General features: G+C 41.4%; 1 protein-coding gene across 3 annotated transcripts in view; it reads left to right on the plus strand.

Annotated features, from left to right (window-relative positions):
* The window catches only part of CDKAL1 (CDK5 regulatory subunit associated protein 1 like 1), a 669,678-nt gene extending 647,216 nt beyond the window's left edge, over positions 1-22,462 (plus strand). For all 3 annotated transcript variants that reach the window (XM_061194866.1, XM_061194868.1, XM_061194867.1), the window contains exon 16: positions 21,889-22,462. In XM_061194866.1, the coding sequence (XP_061050849.1) occupies positions 21,889-22,080 (192 nt within the window). In that variant the 3' untranslated portion in view covers positions 22,081-22,462. The remainder of the gene's footprint in view (positions 1-21,888) is intronic.
* Positions 22,463-23,658: the final 1,196 nt, after the last annotated feature.

The following is a 23,658-nucleotide window of genomic DNA, read 5'->3' on the forward strand; positions in this document are numbered from 1 at the left end:
AAGTCTTAACCACTGGACCGCCAGGGAAGTGCCATGAAATGTTCTTTACATGGCTGTGCACACTCACAAAGAGACATCATAGGGTGGGATTGGGCAGGCACTTTCCCTTCCTCTCTGCATCCTTTGCCCACAGTCGGAGAAGCGGGTAGAAGGAGCTTGAGGCAAGGCCACGGGCAGACTCCCAGAGCTAGGAATCGCTGAGAGCAAGAAAAAGAATCAGGCCCCCAGCCTGAATTACTCACAGATTGAACATGCAGGTAATGCCTGGCTTCTTAGGATATGTTTTAGTACTTATTGAACATGATATTATCTAAGCACCGGACTAAATATTGGAGATAGAAATAATGAATATGGTCTCGGCCTTTGAGGAGATTTTAGTCTGAATGTTCTTCTGGTAGTACTGCTATTCTGTTGTGACCCTTTTGGGGAGGGATTGGGGTGAGAGAGAGGGTCCTATGTGGGTGCACTAGCTACCCGATGTGACATCATTGCTCTGGTGATTAAAGTTTTATGGATGATTCTTACCACATCTAAGGTGTCCAGAATTGCTCTTTCGTTCTCTCATTTTGACTACGTTACTTTTCAGACTTTTTACTCAGGCATCAATTACCAGTGCCAAAGTAGGACCATATGTCTCGGTTTGTCTGGGACGGTCCTGGTTTATACCTGTTATCCTGGTATAATTAATAATAGTGCCCATTTTTCATTCTCCAAAGTATCCTGGTTTGGATGATAAATTATACGGTCATCCGATCAATTCATAAAGTAGACCCAGCACTATGCCAAGCACTGCTTGGGACCAGCAGTCTTAAGGTGTGATCCTTGCCCTCAAGGAGACGGAACTGTAGTTGGGAAGAGAAGACAGGTGCTTATAAAACAAAATCTGTAATATGTAAAGTGCTAAATTGAATGACATCAGATCATAAGAGACTGGAAGATAGGAGACCTCTGTAGACTTGGGGTATCAGGGAATGTATAGGTCAGGGTTCTTTGAAGACAACAGAAAACAGCTCGGTTAGTTTAAACAGAAAGGGGTTTAAAAAGGGATACTGGGTAGTCCACAGAATCATTCGAAGGGCTGAGAAACAGACTCTTCGCTGAGTTTTCTGACAATAACACCCAAACCACATAGAAGCTGCTGGTAAGATATGTTACCTCTGCCCCTCCTGCCCCAGCAAGATAGAAGCCCCGAGCCCTGACTGCTTCCTCGTGAAGCTTACTTCACATTCCAGGTCTCAGACCTCTTCCATCTGAGTGTGGAGAACCGGGGTCTCAGGTTTTGTACCCTAGGGACAAAGGAGGATGGGAAGTGTTTCTTGGAATCTGTATTAGCGAGGTGGAATTTACAGTGTGGAGACGGTCAGTGTGAAGAGAGTATTCACACAGTTCCCACTACAGAGGGTTTTGTGGATGTGATGGGATTAGAACTGGACTTGGAAGGTGAGAAGGACTTAATCAGGGAAGTGAAGAAGGAGATTTTTCTCAGTGCAAAAGGAACATGAGTCAAGTGACAGAATGCACAGGAATAAATCTGGCTTTCCTTGGGCATCTGTAAGCAGATGTGGGCAATTGGGAGCAAGTGTAAAATACTGTTCATTGTGAAGAGTGGGCCCTCTGGGCTTTGAAGTAAAGTAGCACATTATACAATAAAGCACATGTATTAGTCCATGATAACTTAGGCTATGCTGCAGTAACACATTAACCCTGAAATCCCATGCTTAACACGAGAAAGGTTTATTTCCTACTCATACTACAACACGTCTGGCATCAGGGATTGTCTGCTCCACCCAGGCACTCAGGGACCCAGGTTGCCTATCTGGAGAACCAGCCTCTTCACTGCCTCAGCACAGGAGTGGCGCAGGATATTTCTATTTATGTCTGTTGCCCAGAACTATTCACATGACCCCACCCAATTTCAGGAGTTTGTGAAATACATACTTCTGTATAAATAAGATAGAGACGATATGGGTGAATACTAGAAGTTTCTACCATGCACGTTGGCACGTTTTTGAGCACGAGCAAAACAGTGAAAGTAGCCTGTGTGAGCAAAAGTTCACAAGAGCAGGGCCACCCTGTCTGTTCTGTTCACCACCAGCTTCGGGCCGTAGCACAGTGCCTGGTTCAGAGTTGGTGCTCTGTACATACTTGTTGAATGAACTTGGCTGTTGCTGATACGCAGGGTGGAATAGAGGGTTTCTCGACAAGAGGCAGGGAGGTTGACAGTACGTGATAGGTTGATATCGTCTATTACTTCAGCTTAGGACATTAGTATATTCTTTAAAGGCTAAAAAAATCACAGTCAAGCCACCCAACCTGCTCTTTGAAGTCATTTGACATCTGGATAAGCAGATTGCAAAAACCCCTTTTTAAACTGATGTTAATCTTGCAAATTTAAATTCTTTTCGTGGAAACTGTAAGGATGAGTACTTTTAGAGCCAGGCATGCTTCTAACCATAAATGTTCAACCTATTTCTCCTGTCATATTCAGAGTACTAACTTCGAGTTGTGCCTAAAATAATAGAACCATGAATATCTTTGTTTTCTAACATAGTTTGCCATGTTTGAAATGTAAAGGGCTTTGGAGAAATAAATTTTCTCCTGTCCCTCAATCTCCCCAGTGTAATTCTATAAAATTACTGAGAAACATAAATGCACAAGCCATGTGTCAAGTCAACAGTTATCTGGTAGGAAGTCAACCTATAAAAGTAGGATCCAGTAACTCTCAGATTTGCCACCACTTGAGAAAGAAGTCCAAAGGACAAAAAAAGCCAAAAACTGTTGCAGATTTACTTTATCAAGGTCAGTATTTTCCTTCTAGAGGCCCCTGGCTCCCAGGGATTCTTTCCTGCAAACATCCACTTTGAAAGAATAGAGTATCCCTCAAGCACATACACTTTGTGGTATTACTGTGTAGATTTCGGAATTTTGGTTTTATCCCTTACAACTGTGTGCATTGGCTGTTCACTTACCATCTCAAGGTATGTTTCCTCTTCTATAAATTGGGGGTAATAGAATCTATTCAATAGGGTAGTTTTGACAATGAAGTGAGATAATGCATGGGAAGCACTCAGTAGTACTGGCACGGAGGAAGTGATCAATGACTATGTGGTACGAAGTTGGTGGCATGGTGATGATCACTGAGGATTTATTTGGGCCTAGTTAACCAAGATGCTAATATCGCATCCATGACATATATACCGTGAGAAGAGGAGTTGGTCATTGGTCTTTTCAGTCACATTTATAACCAACAACAGCATTTTTTAAAGTATAGTTACCTAAAATAAATACTTCGTGATCGTGTTTCTAAGTTTCCCCTTTTCATTGACTTTGAGTGCTATTTCTTTTCTGCTATCCTTCAGATGAGGTCAGTTCCTCTGAACAGTCACAAAGCATCCATAGTGTAGGATAGTGTTATTTGCTACAGGCTTTTTCTTTTAAATATTCTTGTAGGAGGTGGTTTTTCCATGCTCTGTACTATATAATCTGAAAATAAACAAACAATCCGCCTAATTGGTCTCCCTGTTTCTACCCTCTATAAAAATCAGATCATGTCTTTCTTGTGGTCAAAATCTAGGGTTCCATATGACCTAGGATATGTACCCAGCAGAATTAAAAGCAGGCACTCAAATAGATACTTGCTCTGTTTGTTGCCAATTGTATTGTATGCCAATGTTCATAGCAGCATTATTCACAATAACCGAAAGCTGGAAACAACCCAAGTGTCCATCAACAAATAACTGGATAAACAGAATGTCTTTGATATGTCGATATGTACATACAATGGAATTTTGTTCAGCCATAAAAAGAAATGAAGTTCTAAAGCATGCTACCACATGGATGAACCCTGAAAACATTATGCTAAGTGAAATAAGTCAGGCACAAAAGAACAAATATTATATGATTCCACTTATATGCAAGATCTAGAATAGGCAAATCTGTAGAGCCAGAAAGTAGGTTAGAGGTTATCAGAGGTTGGGGGTAGGAGAGTTGTTTCTTAATAGTTACTGAGTTTTCTGTTTGGAGTGATGAAAAAGTTTTAGAAATAGACAGTGGTGATGGTTGTACAACATGGCAAATGTAATTGCCACTGAACTGTACACTTAAAAATGATTAAAATGGTAATTTTTATGTTATATATATCTCACCACAGTAAAAAATATTAAAAAAAAGTCTCGGGTTTCCCATCACACTCAGAATGGAAGCCAAAGGCCCTGCAGTGACCTACAAGGCCTAGTGCCTTGCATATTCCTCCGTTGCCTCTCTGACATCATCATTTACCCTTTTCCCCCTCGAACACACTGGGCCAGCCACACTGGCCTCCATGCTGCACCTGAGATGTGAACACACCAGGTTTGCTCCCTCAGGAGGGCCTTCCCACTTGCTAGACCCTCTGCATGGAACGTGCTTCTATTAGATGCCCACATGTCATGTCTGTCCTCTCCTCCATTCAGTTCTCTGCTGAAACCCACCTTATCAATGAGGCCTTCCTGAGGAGCCCTCTGTTAAATAGCAGCCCCCACCATCTATCACACCTAGTACCCCCTGTCCTTACTCTGTTTCTCTCCATGGTACATCTCACCATCAGACATACCAAATATCTATGTTTCTTTGTCTCCAGCTAATAAAATGGAAGCGCCATCCATGAGGGCTGAGCTATTTTGCTTTGTTCACTCCTTTGTCCTTAATGTCTGGAATAGTGCCTGGCATAGAGCAAATGCTCACTCAGTGTCTCTTGAATGAATGAATGAGTGAATGAATATATTTGTGCTGAAGATATACGTGTATCTCTTACTTAAAAAAGATTGCAGAACCAAATATCTGGTCATACTATATATTAGTTAGCTATTGTCACTATAAATGTCTCATATTTAACAACCACAAAACCTTAGTGGGGTTCAGCTAATCTCGACTGGGCACACTCACACATCTGCAGTCAGCTGTGGGGTCTCTGAGTGGATCTTCTGATCTAGATGTGGCTGCTGACGTGCCTGGTGGTTCAGCTGGCAGCTGGCAGGTAGCCACAACTGGGACTACTTGGATGAATCAGCTCTGCTCCATGTGTCTCATCCTACAACAGGCTAACCTGGAAACGTCCTCATGGTAAAGGCAGAGGAACAGGAACAGCAAACAGAAATGCACAAGAGCTTTTCAAGCCTTGGCATACGGCATGTTTGATAACATGCCATTGGCCCAAGTAAGTCACGTGACCAAGATCAAGGAAAGCACTAGGCAGTTATGTGACAAAAGGCACAGCTAGGGGAGCATGAAGAGTTGGGACCATTGCTGTATTCAGTCTGTCCCAACCTATGAAATCCTGGACTTTTTTGCTTGTGAGCTGCACATTGTTCCACCCTCTTTCTGTAGCCCCACATAAATTACATGCTGCTTTAGCCTTTGAGCCAGTCATCCTAGCTCTACAACTCAATGTCTTGTTTTTAGTTACTGAGTTGTGGAACTGGAAGGGTTAGATCTAGTTTTAAAAATAAAACAAAAGAAACCCCTCATTTTTCACATAAAAAATCTAAAAGTTAGAAGTTAAGGCTCTTTCTCATGGTCTTTGATTAGGAAACTTCAAGTTCTCTGGAGTATGGCAGTTACTCTCTGAAGTGTATGTACCCAACAACTCTACATTATCACCCGTAGGGCCTGTGGTAGGCAGAATAACAGCCTCCCAAAGATGCCCATGGCCTGATCCTTGGAACCTGGGAATGTCAGGTTACATGGGAGGCAGGGGATTTAAGGGTGCAGGTGGAATTAAATTTGCTAATGAACTGACTACAATCCTGCAGCCTGTGGAACAAAAACCACATTCACAGAAAGATAGACAAAATGAAAAGGCAGAGGACTATGTACCAGATGAAGCAACAAGATAAAACCCCAGAAAAACAACTAAATGAAGTAGAGATAGGCAACCTTCCAGGAAAAAAATTCAGAATAATTATAGTGAAGATGATCCAGGACCTCAGAAAAAGAATGGAGGCAAAGATCGAGAAGATGCAAGAAATGTTTAACAAAGACCTAGAAAAATTAAAGAACAAACAAACAGAGATGAACAATACAATAACTGAAATGAAAACTACACTAGAAGGAATCAATAGCAGAATAACTGAGGCAGAAGAACAGATAAGTGACCTGGAAGACAGAATGGTGGAAATCACTGCCGCAGAACAGAATAAAGAAAAAAGAATGAAAAGAAATGAAGACAGCCTAAGAGACCTCTTGGACAACATTAAACACATCAACATTAGCATTATAGGGGTCCCAGAAGGAGAAGAGAGAGAGAAAGGACCCGAGAAAATATTTGAAGAGATTATAGTCGAAAACTTCCCTAACATGGGAAAGGAAATAGCCACCCAAGTCCAGGAAGAGCAGAGAGTCCCAGGAAGAATAAACCCAAGGAGAAACATGCTGAGACACATAGTAATCAAACTGACAAAAATTAAAGACAAATATTATTGAAAGCAACAAGGGAAAAACAACAAATAACATACAAGGGACCTCCCATAAGGTTAACAGCTGATTTCTCAGCAGAAACTATACAAGCCAGAAGGGAGTGGCATGATATATTTAAAGTGATGAAAGGGAAGAACCTAAAACCAAGATTACCCTACCCGGCAAGGATCTCATTCAGATTCAACAGAGAAATCAAAAGCTTTACAGACAAGCAAAAGCTAAGAGAATTCAACACCACCAAACCAGCTTTACAACAAATGCTAAAGGAACTTCTCTAAGTGGGAAACACAAAAGAAGAAAAGGACCTACAAAAACAAACCCAAAACAATTAAGAAAATGGTCATAGGAACATACATATCGATAATTACCTTACACGTGAATGCATTAAATGCTCCAACCAAAAGACACAGGCTTGCTGAATGGATACAAAAACAAGACTCATATATATGCTGGCTACAAGAGGCCCACTTTAGACCTAGGGACACATACAGACTGAAAGTGAGGGGATGGAAAAAGATATTCCATGCAAATGGAAATCAAAAGAAAGCTGGAGTAGCAATACTCATGTCAGGTAAAACAGACTTTAAAATAAAGAATGTTACAAGAGACAAGGAAGGACTACATAATGATCAAGGGATCAATCCAAGAAGAAGATATAACAATTATAAATATATATGCACCCAACGTAGGAGCACGTCAATACATAAGGCAAATGCTAACAACTATAAAAGAGGAAATTGACAGTAACACAGTAATAGTGGGGAACTTTAACTCCTCACTTACACCAGTGGACAGATCATCCAGACAGAAGATTAATAAGGAACCAGAAGCTTTAAATGACACAATAGACCAGATAGATTTAATTGATATTTATAGGACATTCCATCCGAAAACAGTAGATTACACTTTCTTCTCAAGTGCACACGGAACATTCTCCAGGATACATCACATCTTGGGTCACAAATCAAGCCTCGGTAATTTAAGAAAATTGAAATCATATCAAGCATCTTTTCTGACCACAATGCTATGAGATTAGAAGTCAATTACAGGGAAGAAAATGTAAAAAACACAAACACATGGAGGCTAAACAATATGTTACTAAATAACCAAGAGATCACTGAAGAAATCAAAGAGGAAATCAAAAAATACCCAGAGACAAATGACAACAAAAACACGACGATCAAAAACCTGTGGGATGCAGCAAAAGCAGTTCTAAAAGGGAAGTTTATAGCAATACAATCCTACCTCAAGAAAAAAGAAAAGTCTCAAACAATCTAACCTTACACCTAAAGGAACTAGAGAAAGAAGAACAAACAAAACCCAAAGGAAAGAAAGGAAAGAAATCATAAAGATCAGAGCAGAAATAAATGAAATAGAAACAAAGGAAACAATAGCAGAGATCAATAAAACTAAAAGCCAGTTCTTTGAGAAGATTTTGTTTATCTTCTTTGAGAAGATAAACAAAATTGATAAACCTCTAGCCAGACTCATCGAGAAAAAGAGGGAGAGGACTCAAATCAATAAAATTAGAAATGGAAAAGGAGAAGTTACAACGGACACCGTAGAAATACAAAGCATTGTAAGAGACTACTACAAGTAACTCTATGCCAATAAAATGGATAACCTGGAAGAAACGGACAAATTCTTGGAAAGGTATAACCTTCCAAGACTGAACCAGGAAGAAATAAAAAACATGAACAGACCAATCACAAGTAATGAAATTGAAACTGTGATTAAAAATCTTCCAACAAACAAAAGTGCAGGACCAGATGGCTTCACAGGTGAACTCTGTCTAACATTTAGAGAACAGCTAACACCATCCTTCTCAAACTCTTACAAAAAATTGCAGAGGAAGGAACACTCCCAAACTCATTCTATGAGGCCACCATCACCTTGACACCAAAACCAGACAAAGATACTACCAAAAAAAATTACAGACCAATATCACTGATGAACACAGACGCAAAAATCCTCAACAAAATACTAGCAAACAGAATCCAACAACACATTCAAAGGATCATACACCATGATCAAGTGGGATTTATACCAGGGATGCAAGGATTCTTCAATATATGCAAATCAATCAATGTGATACAATATATTAACAAACTGAAGAATAAAAACGATATGATCATCTCAATAGATGCAGAAAAAGCTTTTGGCAAAATTCAACACCAATTTATGATAAAAACTCTCCAGAAAATGGGCATAGAGGGAACCTACCTCAACATAATAAAGGCCATATACAACAAACCCACAACAAACATCATTCTCAATGGTGAAAAACTGAAAGCATTTCCTCTAAGATCAGGAACAAGACAAGGTGGTCCACTCTTGCCACTATTATTCAACATAGTTTTGGAAGTCCTAGCCATGATAATCAGAGAAGAAAAAAATAAAAGGAATAGACATTGGAAAAGAAGAAGTAAAACTGTCACTGTTTGCAGATGACGTTACTATACATATATAATCCTAAAGATGCCACCAGAAAACTACTAAAGCTAATCAATGAATTTAGTAAAGTTGCAGGATACAAAATTAATGCACAGAAATCTCTTGCATTCCTATACACTAACAACAAAAGATCAGAAAGAGAAACTAAGGAAGCAATCTCATTCACCACTGCAACAAAAAGAATAAAATACCTAGGAATAAACCTACCTAAGGAGACAAAAGACCTGTATGCAGAAAACTATAAGACACTGATGAAAGAAATCAAAGATGACACAAACAGATGGAGAGATATACCAGGTTCTTGGATTGGAAGAATCAATATTGTAAAAATGACTGTACTACCCAAAGCAATCTACAGATTCAGTGCAATCCCTATCAGATTACCAATGGCATTTTTTACAGAACTAGAACAAAAAAATCTTAAAATTTGTATGGAGACACAGAAGACCCCGAATAGCCAAAGCAATCTTGAGGGAAAAAATTGGAGCTGGAGGAATCAGACTCCCTGACATCAGACCATACTGCAAATCTACAGTAATCAAGAAAATATGGTACTGGCACGAAAACAGAAATATAGATCAGTGGAACATGATAGAAAGCCCAGAGATAAACCCGTGCATCTGTGGTCAACTAATCTATGACAAAGGAGGCAAGGATATACAGTGGAGAAAAGACAGTCTCTTCAATAAGTGGTGCTGGGAAAACTGGACAGCTACATGTAAAAGAATGAAATTAGAACACTCTAACACCATACACAAAAATCAACTCAAAATGGATTAAAGACCTAAATGTAAGACCGGACACTATAAAACTCTTAGAGGAAAACATAGGAAGAACACTCTTTGACATAAATCACAGCAAGATCTTTTTTGACCCACCTCCTAGAGTAATGGAAATAAAAACAAAAATAAACAAATGGGACCTAATGAAACTTAAAGGCTTTTGCACAGCAAAGGAAACCATAAACAAGACGAAAAGACAATCCTCAGAATGGGAGAAAATATTTGTAAACGAATCAACGGACAAAGGATTAATCTCCAAAATATATAAACTCATGCAGCTCAGTATTTAAAAAAGAAACAAACAACCCAATCAAAAAATGGGCAGAAGACATAAACAGACATTTCTCCAAAGAAGACATACAGATGGCCCAGAGGCACATGAAAAGGTGCTCAACATCACTAATTATTAGAGAAATGCAAATCAAAACTACAATGAGGTATCACCTCACACTGGTTAGAATGGGCACCATCAGAAAATCTACAAACAACAAATGCTGGAGAGGGTATGGAGGAAAGGGAACCCTCTTGCACTGTTGGTGGGAATGTAAATTGATACAGCCACTGTGGAGAACAGTATGGAGGTTCCTTAAAAAACTAAAAGTAGAACTACCATATGACCCAGCAATTCCACTACTGGGCATACACCAAGAGAAAACCATAATTCAAAAAGACACATGCACCCCAGTGTTCATTGCAGCACTATTTTCAATAGTCAGGTCATGGGAGCAACCTAAATGCCCATCGACAGACGAATGGATAAAGAAGAAGTGGTACATATATACAATGGAATATTACTCAGCCATAAAAAGGAATGAAATTGGGTCATTTGTAGAGACATGGATGGACCTAGAGACTGTCGTACAGAGTGAAGTGGTGGTAGGATGAATTGGGAGATTGGGATTAACATGTGTACTCTAATATGTATAAAATAGATAACTAACAAAAAAAAGAAATTAAACTTAAAAAAAAATTGCTAATGTACTGACTTCAAAATAAAGAGTTTTCCTGGATTATCCAGGTGGGTCCAGTGACATCAGAAGAGACCTTAAAAGTGAAAAGGCTCCAAGAGAATCAGAGTCAGAGAGATGAGAATGCTGACTTTGCAGATGGAAGGGGGTTACAAGCCAAGTCACATTAGCTGGAAAAGGCAAGGAGATGGATTTGTCCCTAGAGCCTCCAGAAGGAGGATGACACCTCACTTGATTTTAGTCCAGTGAGACCCATTTTGGACACCACTCATGTGATGATGACAGGATTCAGTTTCTTACGGGTTGTTTGAGGTCTCAGTTCTTTGTTGGCTGTTGGTAGAAAGTCTCCCTCAGTTCCTTCTCATGAGGGCTTCTGCATAGGGCAGCTTGTTTCCCCCAGAACAAGCAAACAGAGTGAGAAAGGTAGAAGCCACAGTTTTTAGTATCCTAATTTCAGAAGGGACATCCCATCATTTATGTGGAGTGTAATTAATTAGAAGCAAGTCAGTAAGTTCAGTCCATCGTCCCGGGGAAGGTGTTACACAGGGACGCGGCTACTAGGAGGTGAGGATCGTTTGGGGCCATCTGAAAGGCTGCCTGCCACGCTTTTATAGTGATATAAATAATTAGATCTCTTAATATTAGTCTTCTCTCAGTTATTTTAGTGACTTTTGGTAGAATCATCATTTTTTATTTTTAAAAAACTATCCATATTCAAAGTAGAAAGGGAGAATGGGCATACCTTGGAATGGATATTTGGAAGAACACATAATAGAACTTTGGAAGTGATAGGAAAATAGGTAGAGATGTGAACTTTTTTCAGATGGCTGAGTTTAGTGTAATTACAGTGAGTATGTACCATGTAATTTTACTTAACTAGTTTATCTGAACTTTGCAAGATGAATAAACATCACGGTGATCTGAAGGAAACATTTTGCATGTTAGCTCGTCATTTGTGAGATTCTTTGAGACAGAACAAAGCACCCGCCATCTCCTTTATTCATTTTATGCAGTTCATGGAGCTCAGTGATGCTAAAACCATATTTCCAGTGTCACTGAAAATGATACTTAGGATGAGAGGTTTGCATTGTGATAGCGGTTAACATCACCCGTGGGTTTTTTTTGTTGTTGTTGTTATTTAAAACACAGACATCTGCCAACACACCCTCATGGTTATGTACTTGGACAAAATCCGTAGGAGTAATTATTTTGAGTTGAATTGATTAAAGATTAACTTTAATGCACCCAATTGTTATGTTCATCTGCATCCCAGTTCACAGCTTGCAGTGTACACTCCATGCAACGAGGATGGTTTCGGTTGTGGTTTAAGAGATTATCAAAAGGACTTCATTGTCAGTGAAGCATTTTGACCCAATTTACTTTTTCTTTAACTTTGCCACACCTGTGGAGCAGCTTTAGTTTTTACTAATGCTTATTTCCAGCCAGTAATTTGGAACAGATGAGTTCTGATTTCTACCACTGTCATGAACGTTGTGATCACAGACTTTATAGTCCTAAGTGAGCCTTTTGGTCTGTGCGCACACACGTGTATGTGTGTGTGTGTGTGTACATCTGTGGCTGATATTTAGTTAGCAGAAGAGAGAACTATACTATTACTTTTGGATCTGATTCTCTACCCTACCTGCCCCGCCCCTCTTATTTTGGTAAGTGTTAACAAGTCGAAAATCAGGAAAGTGTAAGCTTATTTGAATGGACATTTGGTGCTAAGTTCAAGAAAGATTAAGAAGGTCAATGAAGGGGACTTCCCTGGCGGTCCAGTGGTTAAGACTTCACCTTCCAATGCAGGGTGTGCGGTTCGATCCCTAGTCGGGGAGCTAAGATCCCACATGCCTCGTGGCCAAAAAAAAAACAGAACAGAAGCAATATTGTAACAAATTCAATAAAGACTTTAAAAATGGTCCACATCAAAAAAATCTTTAAAAAAAGAAAAAAGGTCAAAGAAGTTGAAGGCATTCAGATAGAAGCCCGCAGTGGAGGGTTGAGAAGGCATTACAGAGACTGAGCAGTCACCTTTGTTCATCTCTTCTTACCAGGGACTCGCGCAGCGGTGCGCGTGTGAAGGGATGCTCATGTGAAGAGGTGCCTCCTTAGGTTTATATTTTGGGGATAAAATGCACTTGTGATAGAGATACCTTTCTGCTATGAAGATAATTTTGTATTCAAAGCAAACTCTTCAAAATTAGGAGATTTAGAGGTTCCTTTCGAATAGTGTACCGCGCTGCATAATGTATATTTTAAGACAATTTCCTTGTATTGATCACATATTTGGTTTCGATAGGTTTTCTGCATAGGCCGTATGTTCAGGCTTGGTTGAAAAAAAGATGATTCTAAACTCTAATTTATCTAGAGTTACAAGATATCAAACAATTTTTTCTTCCTCCCTGTTAGCTTCCACTTCAAGCTGTAACAGTGCCTCTGAGCCATGAGAAAAATTTACACATAAGAAATATTTTGAATTTATTAAAAGAAGTTCCGAGCTTAAGAGTTATTTTCAGATCTCTTGAGTAGGGTGGAATACGATCTTACAGGAAATAATTAGGATGGGCAGGTGCCGAGCTTTGGTTTTTGGTAGGATTATTATCTCTTTCTTTCATTTAGTGCTGTTCAGGTCAGAGGGTTGGGCATCCAGCAAGGGAGGGATCGCCGAGACCACGCAGGGACACGTCAGATCTGTTCCTTTGGTGGACGTCAAGCCAAAATTATTCGGAATATAATCTGAAATGCATTTGATCGTATGGCAGACAGTTTAATAATTTATGTTTGGCCTTATTAGCAAAGCCTTGGGTTTACTCTGCTATCACCAAAATAAGATTCAAAAAACTAAGATAACAGTGGTTTTTTTAGAGTGTGTGTGTGTTCTGGTTTAAAACTTTTTCTTTGCGATTTTAATGATCTGATAAACAAGTACACATTTGAGGTGAGGGGGAAGAGGAAACATTACATATGAGTAACTGCTGGTTTAGAATTGCTCATGCCCAAAAGTGATACAGAAAGGCTGACAGTACCGTGCGGTCATCGTGTGAGTCTGTGACAGAGATTTTCAAACGTCAGTTTTCTCCCCAAATAAATGATAAGGTGTAATTGATTCCAAGTTTAATTTGTTGATCCTGTTACATGACGATATACCAGTAATGCTAATGGACTATACACATAACATTCTTTCCAGAGACTGCAAGAGCTAGAAAATACTACCATCTTTGGCTCAGAGATAATGGGCACTCCTAATTATGTGATATTAAGATGCTCCCAGTTTGAGAAATGTCTAGAAGCATAGTGGAGGAAGGTACCTTGGCCCCTGTAATCCCCTGTCCGTCCTGGTATCCGGTAATGACACGAAGCACAGGGACAAAGTTGTCTGTCAGTCCAGGAAGGGAAGCTGGCATGTGGAATGTGATTGCTGGCCCATGGCAACACCTGCAGGTGGCAGGGACCGAAGAATTCATTTAGAAGCTGCACTGCAAGCTGGGGAGACAGGTGGCAACTCTCTTACAGGGATGTCTTTTATTTGAGCAGAACCAGACCAACTGTTCCTCATTAAAACACATTTTGCAACATGTTCTAATGTGAGCAGATCAAGTATGTGTGCATGTGGGCATGTGCGTGTGTGTGCGGAGAAAACCCGGGACGTGCCATCCACAGGTCACGTTTACAGTCTCAACATGGCCCAGAGCTGCAAGACAGGTCGCGTGCAGTGTCTCTGCCTGACCTGACGCTGGCTTTCCTGGAAGGGCCTTCTCTAGGGAAACACAGAATAACACCATTACCTCCATGTAAAGTGTAGAAAGTCTGTTTGACAGGAATCTTGATACTGGTAGTTATTTTAATAATTATTCAGTGCCTTGATTTTTCTCATTGCTTTGCATTGCACTATAAATGCATCTCTGATATGTAACTACCAGGCTAGACTTAATACGTCTAAAGCCAAGCCTCTCCTCTGCTTCCACATTTACACCTACTGTCTGTGAATTGGGTGAATACTTAAAGTTGGGAGAAACTCGTGTTAACTACTTCACTGGGCGGTTGGGTGGATTAAAGGAGAGAAGGCATGGAGAATAGAGCCCTGCTGGACACATGGGGAACGTTCCAGAAACACTGCTTCTTCTACTTAATGTTTTTACACAGAGCTTGTCATCCACCTTTCTTGCTGGATCGTTATGCCTCTGGTTCTGCAACCATGTCACAATTTATAAACATTTTTGATGAGGAGGAACTGCAGGAGAGGCCGCTGAACAGGGTGACTTTCTTCCGCTGGAAGGGCAAGTTCATCAGCTCCCAAGAAAAGGATCCTTGCAACTATATGAAAATATGAACACAGAATGCAAAGGAACAAGTAGAAACACAAATATCCCTTCAGAAAACGTTGATTGACCCCCTTCTAGGTACCCTTTCCTTCAGGTCTGTTTCTTTCGGCTGAAAGAGCTGTGAGGAGGACAAATAAGGGTGGCCCTGGAGGCCTGTTTTCTTAGCAAGCAGTTTTCTCAGCGGGTCTGCGTTAGCTCCACAGAAGGAAAGGGCCTCAGAGGAGGCCCAGCCCTGGTGGCCCCTGTCTTCCTGCACCAGGGAGCTTCAGGATCAGCCGGCCATACAGTTGCCGGGAGGCGCCCTGCACCCCTTTCCTGGTAACTGTGTCGAGCCCGAGGCTTCTGCTGGAGCGGGTTCTCCTGTGCAGCTCGTTCAGCTCTGCCTGAACTGAGCGCACTTTCCGGTGGGACGGTGAGAGCTTGGGGGACCACGTGTGCCGTGAGTGCCGGGATGAGGGCCAGCCAGCAGGACACACAGCCCGCAGAGTGGGCGCTACCAGTGCATCTGGGCTGTGTGCTGGTTGAGAGAGGTTTTGTCCAGTCGAGATCTGACACGTCAGTAAGAAGAGGGGCAGGGGCGCATAGTGGGTGGAGGCGAGATGGCAGGGTCAGGCAGAGAGCAGAGCAAGGGCAGAGTCGTGGCGGTGACGGTGACTTGTTTTCTTCCTTTTTTAGTTTCCTTGAAAGCAGCGTTACAACAATATTAGGTATTGGAAGAAAAGGCAGACATAAAAAGGGCCTGTAGCACACCTGACAGGTGAATTCCTCTTTATAAGTGGTGGTGTCCAGGTCTCCCTTCTTATATAGGATGGTTTTAGTTAAGAGCCTTTCCAGAAGGCTCACCCCACAGACTGAGAGCCCGGGGAGTAGGAGGTGCCAGCTTCACGGCGGGCGTAGCTTCTCCCTCGTGGGTTAGAGCTGCAAGGACAGCATCCGGGACAGGACGTCACCCTCCCGGCACTGCTGGCAAGTGCTGTGGGAGGCTCTGCCCTTCTCCGTCTTCCACGCCACACTCCTGCAATGGAGTAGAACGGTGGCCCTTCGTCGAAACCTTCTGTATTCCTGGCACTCTGCCCAGGCTCTGGGCATGCGAATTCTAACCCTTTCAACAACATCTTAAAGTCGATATTGGTATCCCTACCTCACAGAAGAGGTAACTAGGCCTGGAGAGCTTAAACCACTTGTCACACAGCTGATAAATATGTGAGCTTGGATTCGGTTTCTGGTCTGCCATGCTATTCATTATACTGTGCACCTCCTGATGATATGTGTAAGAAACAAAAATAGTTTAAATTGATAAACCATATTTGAAAAGCAAATAAAATAGTGACTTTGTAATTTTACAAAAATGATATCTGAGGCAGTTTGCATATTTCGTTAGGACCATAAAATACCATGTTTCATCTTCACTGAATTTTCAATGTTCAAGACACAGTGTATATATCTCGTTTAATCCTTATAACAACCCTATGATGTGCAGATACTTACCGTATCTCAGGTGATTCTGTATGGAAGCAAAAGAGAGGATAAACTATTTGCCCAAGAATTCTCAGATGGAGGTGGGATTAGAGCCCAGAGCCCGTGCACGTCCCGCTTCTAGAACAGGTCCCGTTTGTTTCTCGGGTGATGAAAGTGCCCAGGTTAAAGGCCTCTCCTTCCTTTCCCTAGCAATACATGTATGACTGCTAGAGAAGAAGGAAATAATTAGAGGTTGACTATTGTTACCATCCCAACTGTCTTTATCTTTAACTGATTGAAATCTGATCCCTGAAGGTTCTGAACATCAAAGTTGTTTTTGGTTTGGTTTGGTTTGGCTTGGTTTGGTTTGGTTTGGTTTTTCTGGCATATATATGTGATGCTACTCTAATAGATTTATTACTTTAGTAGGATTTGATAAGCTATACTTTTGAAAATTAGAATATGTTTAAGAATTAGGAAGTAAGTATGTTTAGAAATTAATCAAGGGAACAGTGAGATTTACAAGGGGGGGAAAACATGTTAATCAAAGTTAACACTTTCTTAATGTGTCCTTAGTCTACTATGACTGGATAAATACATGGATCTTTTTGGTTGAACGAAGGTCATATCCTGCTTTGTTTCTATCTGTTTTGTAAAAGGCATTTCTAAATGGAATTTGATTTTTTAAGAATTATAAATCTGAGAGTTGATGTTTGAGTAGTTTTAGTAAATAATAAAATTTCTTGTATTTGTCGCATTATAACTTGAGAGATACAAGTGTGTCTTAAATTTCAAAAATTAATAACTTGGTAATGTTTAAGAGGTTTATGGAAGGTTCGAGCCTTCTATTTACTTTCCAGAACTATTGACTATGCCAAGTTTTTCTCTAAAGTCAATTTTACACATCATTCTGCGTGTGTGTGTGTGTGTCTAAACTTTATCTTGCTATTGGTTATGTATCATCACTTCACCTGTAAACCCTTTTTATTTTCATTACAGTCTAGAAATACTACATTATTTTCTATTCATGAATGGTGCTTCTGACTGTGTGGAAATCGCAATAGTTGTGCATTTATATGTTTGAGGATCTTGGACTTTATGAGAAAGTCCTTGTATTTCCTGTATTTCTAAATTACTTTTCCTTCAATATCACAGTGGTAGTGACAATTGAAACGTACAAAGCTAGCTGGCAACAGATTACTCTGTCATCTGAGAAACTTTTTTTCAATCTTATATTTAAAAACATATTATCAAACTCCCTTAATCAAGATGGTGAACCGGTACAGGGTGAAGATAATAAAAGAAGCACAGCATGGTAGAGACAGGCTGCATTTTCTCTCTCCTGCTGTGTCATCAAGCTCTCACCTTGATCTTAGGGAGAATGACAGGGTGGGCTTCTTGTGGGGCTGCGTATGGATGCCACGGTACTCCATACGCTTCTGTGATGCAGACTTGCTCCCAGGGACAGGAGAGCGGCTTGCCACCATATGGGTCAGTTATGTTCAGATGTGTTAAATGTTTGAGTGAGGGAGGGAAAAATCAGTGCCCAAGAAAGAATGACTATGTTGAACCCAGCCACAGATAATCCACAACGCTGGTTTAATAGGTACCTTTTATATTTTGAGCAAAATTTTATGGCAAATGAGTTGGAAGGAACAGAGGAAGAAATTCTATGAAACTCTTGTTAAAAGTTGAAGGGTATTTTCAGGATGAGAGCACAGGTACTTTACCTGTACTGCACCTTTGTGAAGCAGAATGTGTTAAAAACCCAACCAAATGCTTGATGCTATGAGACTTACCTAGTCCTGCCCAGGGCAGCCTGACCCCTGGCCCCCTACACCAGTGATCACCGAATGGCAGCTTCTGGGATTGCAGGCACAGAACCAAGGTTCATTATTCTGAACTGGGGGTGGGACAGGGGCAGATCTTCCCTGAAGCTAGTAGAGCTTAAGATTCAGGGCCTGACACTTTGAGGGACCCCTTCCAAGGCCCTGTTCTTAATTTTGTATTGATTTTTTTTTTTTTTTTTAAGAGAAAGCATCAGGCCCCACAGTGTCTGGATCTGTGAACCTCCTGAAGTTGTTTGCAGGGTGTGAGCGAGGCTGTGTGTATATGTGCACGGATGCCTCCACAGTTTTCTGGGGGAACAGTCTGTAGTCCTCACTGCCTTCTCAAAGCCATCTGTGACTTAAAAAGGTTAAAGAACTCAGGCCTAGGAGAACTTAATCAGCCTCTTAGTTCTTGTCTTGTAAACCCAAGCTTAGGAAGTGATGGTTTAATTGCTAGAGGCAACAACTCAAGACTCGTCTACAGTTATGCGCATCGATCACCAGAGACATAGCTAAGCATGTTTTTGATCAGTTGTATCTCATCTGGAATACACATCCTCATATCCGTTCATTCACTCATTCATTCGTTCATTCATTTCTGAACACTTGCTGAGTACCTGCTCTGTGTTTGCTGCTGTGCAGGTTCCAAGAACCCAGAGATGAATTAGGCGACCTCTCTGCTTTTGAGGAACTCACAGAGCTTCCGTTATTTTAGCTGTAGAAGGCTGCATTCTTTCCCAAGGTTGAGTGCTGTCCTTGAGACCTTGGGGCTATTTTTAACCAATCAAAATGAAAGCTTGTCAACATATTCCCAGCTCCAAAATATCAACGCAGAAAGCCAATCGTACAAGAGAGCGGTTTCCCGGGGCAGCTCTGGGTGCAGCCGTCGCTGCTGCGGGGACCACGGCTCCGTCTGTCCAGCTGTGACCTTCTTGTCAAGGGCCCCCAGTGCAGGGACAGCAGCAGGGTGTCAGCCCAGATCCCGGAGGAGCCCAGAAGTAAATGATGGCTCGACTGCCATTGGGGTTGAGAGATCTATCCTTGTGGACAAAAGCTATATTAATTTTGCAATCAGTCTCCTATAGTCAAAGCAAGAATTCTTCCATATCTATCACAGGCAAATATTAGCTGGTGGAAATTGAGTTGTGAAAGTTCTTCTCATTTCCCCATTCCTATTCTTTGTCCCTCCATTACCCACTCACCTGAACTCAAGTACTGTTGATTCTACATTAAGTGTCTGTTGTTCCCTCCTTTCCGTGCCTTCTGCCATCCTCCCAACACAGGTCCTCAGCACTCTCCACCTCATCTGTCGCCACAACTTGCCCCCGGATTCTCTGCCCCCATTCTCCCCCCTCCCCTCAATCCACCCTACACCTTCGTGCCAGAGTTACCTTCTGTAAAGCACACTTCCAATGTTTCTACTGTGCGTGGCGGGGCTGCCTTTCCACACAGAGGCCGAAGCTGTCCCCAGAAGATTGTTCAAGAGTGTGGAAGGAAAGAATAAGCCACGTGAAATGGTTGTTCGGAGGCATCTTGTGCTTCTGTGGATTTCTTGCACTTCCACGGCCGTGCCTCTGGGTCGCCCCCTCCTCCCAGCCCCGCACTGTTTCTTCCATCCCGTATGCTCCTTCCCCACCCTGCCTCCATCTCTCAAAATGTTATTCAGGTTTCAACAGGGGAGACACTGATTCTAAGGCCTGTGCATAAGGTGGAAATCTTATATCATGGAATCGAAATTACACTTTGAAACACTAGAAGCACCCTGAGAGTGGCCAGGTGCCCCCGTCCCCTCCTCCCCACACCTGCTGAGACGCGTCTGGGAACAGAGAGCAACGACCAAGTCTCGCCGTCCTGTCTCCTAGCTCTTCGTGCTCCCTCCAAGCAGGGCTTCCCAGCCTTCCGTGTCTGGCGCATGGCACGCCAGAGTGGGTGGGGAGGCTGTGCGTGGGGTGGATCCCTGTGGCCACTCAGACCCCTCAGGTGCCCCCTGAGGGTCGGGGCAGCCCTCCTGCAGCCCTGCGCCAGCCGGGAGGCCCTGTCCTGAGGGGCGTGTTTGATGAATAAAATGGCTTCCGTGTTTTGTTCCTTTGTCCTTCTTGTTTTCCTGAGTGGATATGGTTGCATCCCTAAAAGTTAGATACATTTGTGATATGACTCCACTCTGCATAAATTCTACCCTTCATGAAGTCTGCCTTGATTCTCCGTAAACGCTGTTGGTCTCTTTCATATAGTTTGTGTATAATCTGGAAATTTATGAACTTGGTCTGACCCTTCAAGGAAAGGAACTATAACTTGTACTTAACTTGGCCTACCTGGCCTATGGTAGGTGTTTGAATGTGCCTGTGTTGAAGGAGTGAGTGATAGCTTCTTCTTACATCAAACTAAAAAGCTTCTGCATAGCAAAGGAGACCATCAACAAAATGAAAAGGCAACCAGCTGAATGGGAGAAAATATTTGCAAATCATATATCTGATATCTGATAAGGGGTTGATATCCAAAATATATATAAAGAACTCATACAGCTCAATAGCAAAAAAAAAAAAATCTGATTTTAAAAATGGGCAGAGGATCTGAATAGACAGTTTACCAAAGAAGACATACAGATGGCCAACAGATGCGTGAAAAGATGCTCATCAGCACTAATCATCAGGGAGATGCAAATTAAAACCACAATGAGATATAACCTCATACCTGTTACAATGGCTATCATCAAAAGAGATAAGAACTAACAAATGTTGGTGAACATATGGAGAAAAGGGAACCCTCGTGCACTGTTGGTGGGAGTGTATATTGGTGCAGCCACTCTGGAAAACAGTATGGAGTTTCCTTAAAAAACTAAAAATAGAACTACCATATGATCCAGCAATTCTACTTCTGAGTGTTTACACAAAGGAAACAAAAACACTAACCCAAAAAGATACATGCATCCCATGTTCACTGCAGCATTATTTACAATAGCCAAGACATGGAAGCAACCTAAGTGTCCATCAATGGGTGAATGGACAAAGAAGATGGGGCATATGTATACAACAGAGTATTACTCAGGTGTAAAAAAAAGAAGTCTTGCCATTCAGAACAACATGGATGGACCTTGAGGGCATTATGCTAAGTGAAATAAGTCAGAGAAAGACATAGAATCTAAAAAAAAAAAACAAAACTGAATATATAGATGCAGAGAGCAGATTAGTGGTTGTCAGACACAAGGGGGTGGCAGGTGGGTGACAGGGGTGAAGGGAGTCAAAAGATACAAACTTCCAGTTATAATGTAAATATGTCCTGGGAATGTAACGTACAGCATGCTGACTATAGTTAACAATACTGCATTGTATATTTGGAAGTTGGTTAGAGAGTAGATCTTAAAAGTTCTCATTACAAGGGAAAAAAATTGTAACTGGGTTGTAACTAGACTTACTGTGGTGCTCATTTCACAATGTATACAAATATTGAATCCTTATGTTGTGTACCTGAAACTAATACAATATTATATGTCAATCATATCTCAATAAAAAAATAGCTCCTTCTCGGGATCCTTTGCTTGACTGATGCCACATTAGCACTTTTTTTCTTTCTTATTTTGCATCCTTAATGTCTTTCGTTTTCCTCTATGTTTCTCTCTCTATAGGAATTCAGAAATAGGCTTGGGAACCACCTGAATTCAGTATCCCACACCTTGGATGCAACTCAGCGAAACTCGGCGAGTTCCAGAATGGCGCTACCATTGCAAAGGCTACACCAGGACTGTGCACTGAGGATGTCTGTGGTCCTGGCTCTGTTTGCTTTTCTTTTTGCTTTTTTGATCAAGGTCTATAATTAAAACACAACTAACTGAAGCATCTGTGAAGAAGAATAATGGGTTCAATCCCTGGTTGGGGAATTAAGATCCCATGTGCTGCACGGTGTGGCCTTTAAAAAACAAAATCTGTGAAGAGGAATAAATTTCTAATTAAAATCTTCAAAGAAAAGGAGAGTGACCACATCAGTTCTCAAAGGGCAATAATTTATACGGTCTCCCTGCCCTGCAGCCACACTCTTTAATGAGGCTTACCCAGTCTCACCTTGAGTTGGACTCATTGGTTATTTGACCTAAAACCCAACAACAGCTGCCATAGCATGTCTTTTCAATTAAGCTCCCCTTGGCTTATTTTTAGCAAGAAATGCAAGTGGTCGCATTTTCTTTAAATCACCAATCTTCAAGTCAGAACCTGTTTGTACCATGCGTCTGGTCACCTCTTCCTTATGTAGGAAGAATTTTCCATTTTCAATAAACATTTTTACATGTATCTTTCTCTTTATGCTTTGTTTGGGGTCACGATGCTACTACACACATCTTATTTTCCACAGCAGATGCGTTGCTGAAAAGTTTACATGGAAACCTGTTTCTGGAACTTGAATCCTTTCAGAATGTACAGGGAGAGCCTACCAATTAAAGGGCTCCTGGCGACATTTTGAGAAGTCTGAGGAACCAGCCACTTCTTTAGCAGACTTTCAGAGACTGGACTTGTCGGAAACAAGCTCTGCCTCTTTTCTGACATTTTCGATTGATTCCATCCACTGTCTATTTCTACCTGACATCACTGGCCTTTACTAAATGAAGTGATTTCTTCCACAATAAAAGGAATTGGTGTAATGAGCAAGGCTCATGACTGTCAGCATTTGAATAAGTTATTTGGATTGTATAGCGCAGGGAAATCAGGCACCCAGTCGTTACCACAGGACAGTTTTCATTTTTAAACCCCCATCCCTGTTCAGCTCTTCATTTTATCTCAAAATGTTTCAACCTCTTTTGTATCTTTTGAATCCAGATTAAAATTAAATTATATCGTAAGTCGGTGAGTTAAAAAACCAAAACAAAAACCTTTAGTATTAGTACACTTCTCCCGACCCTGGTATGTGCTTCTAAGAGGAGATCACATTTAAAATGCAAGGGTTTGCTCCTGCTTCCCTTGAGTCCTGCGGTGAGATGTCCACTTGGGATCCCCCTGTTCTGGCAGCGGCAGGAGAGAGATGTGTTGGCAGAGAATAGGAGCCTGCTGGGTGCTTCCTTTCTTGAGATATGTGCAGTCATTTCTTTATTAATAAACAGAGTGGGTTCCAGCGTGGTACTTATTTAATAAAAACCTAGCAGAAGTGGAAATGCTACCGAAAGCCTAGAGTCACACTATGTAAGACATAAGAAAAGCTTCGCATCTGGGACAGATTGGAGACAGAAAGCTTTTTTTCTATTTCTGCTGTCTCACTCTTTTCCTCTCACCCCTTCATCTGCTTCTTTCCTCCCCTCTAGCTCTGTACCTGTCTCTCCTCCGCTCTCGTCCCTTCATTTTTTCTTCTGTGAGTGAGAGTGATAAACCCAGCAATCCGATAGCCCCACGGCCCCTCACCAACTGTGGTGGGG

This window comes from Eubalaena glacialis, chromosome 7, assembly GCF_028564815.1.
Source record: "Eubalaena glacialis isolate mEubGla1 chromosome 7, mEubGla1.1.hap2.+ XY, whole genome shotgun sequence".
In the NCBI taxonomy this organism is placed as follows: Eukaryota; Metazoa; Chordata; class Mammalia; order Artiodactyla; family Balaenidae; genus Eubalaena; species Eubalaena glacialis.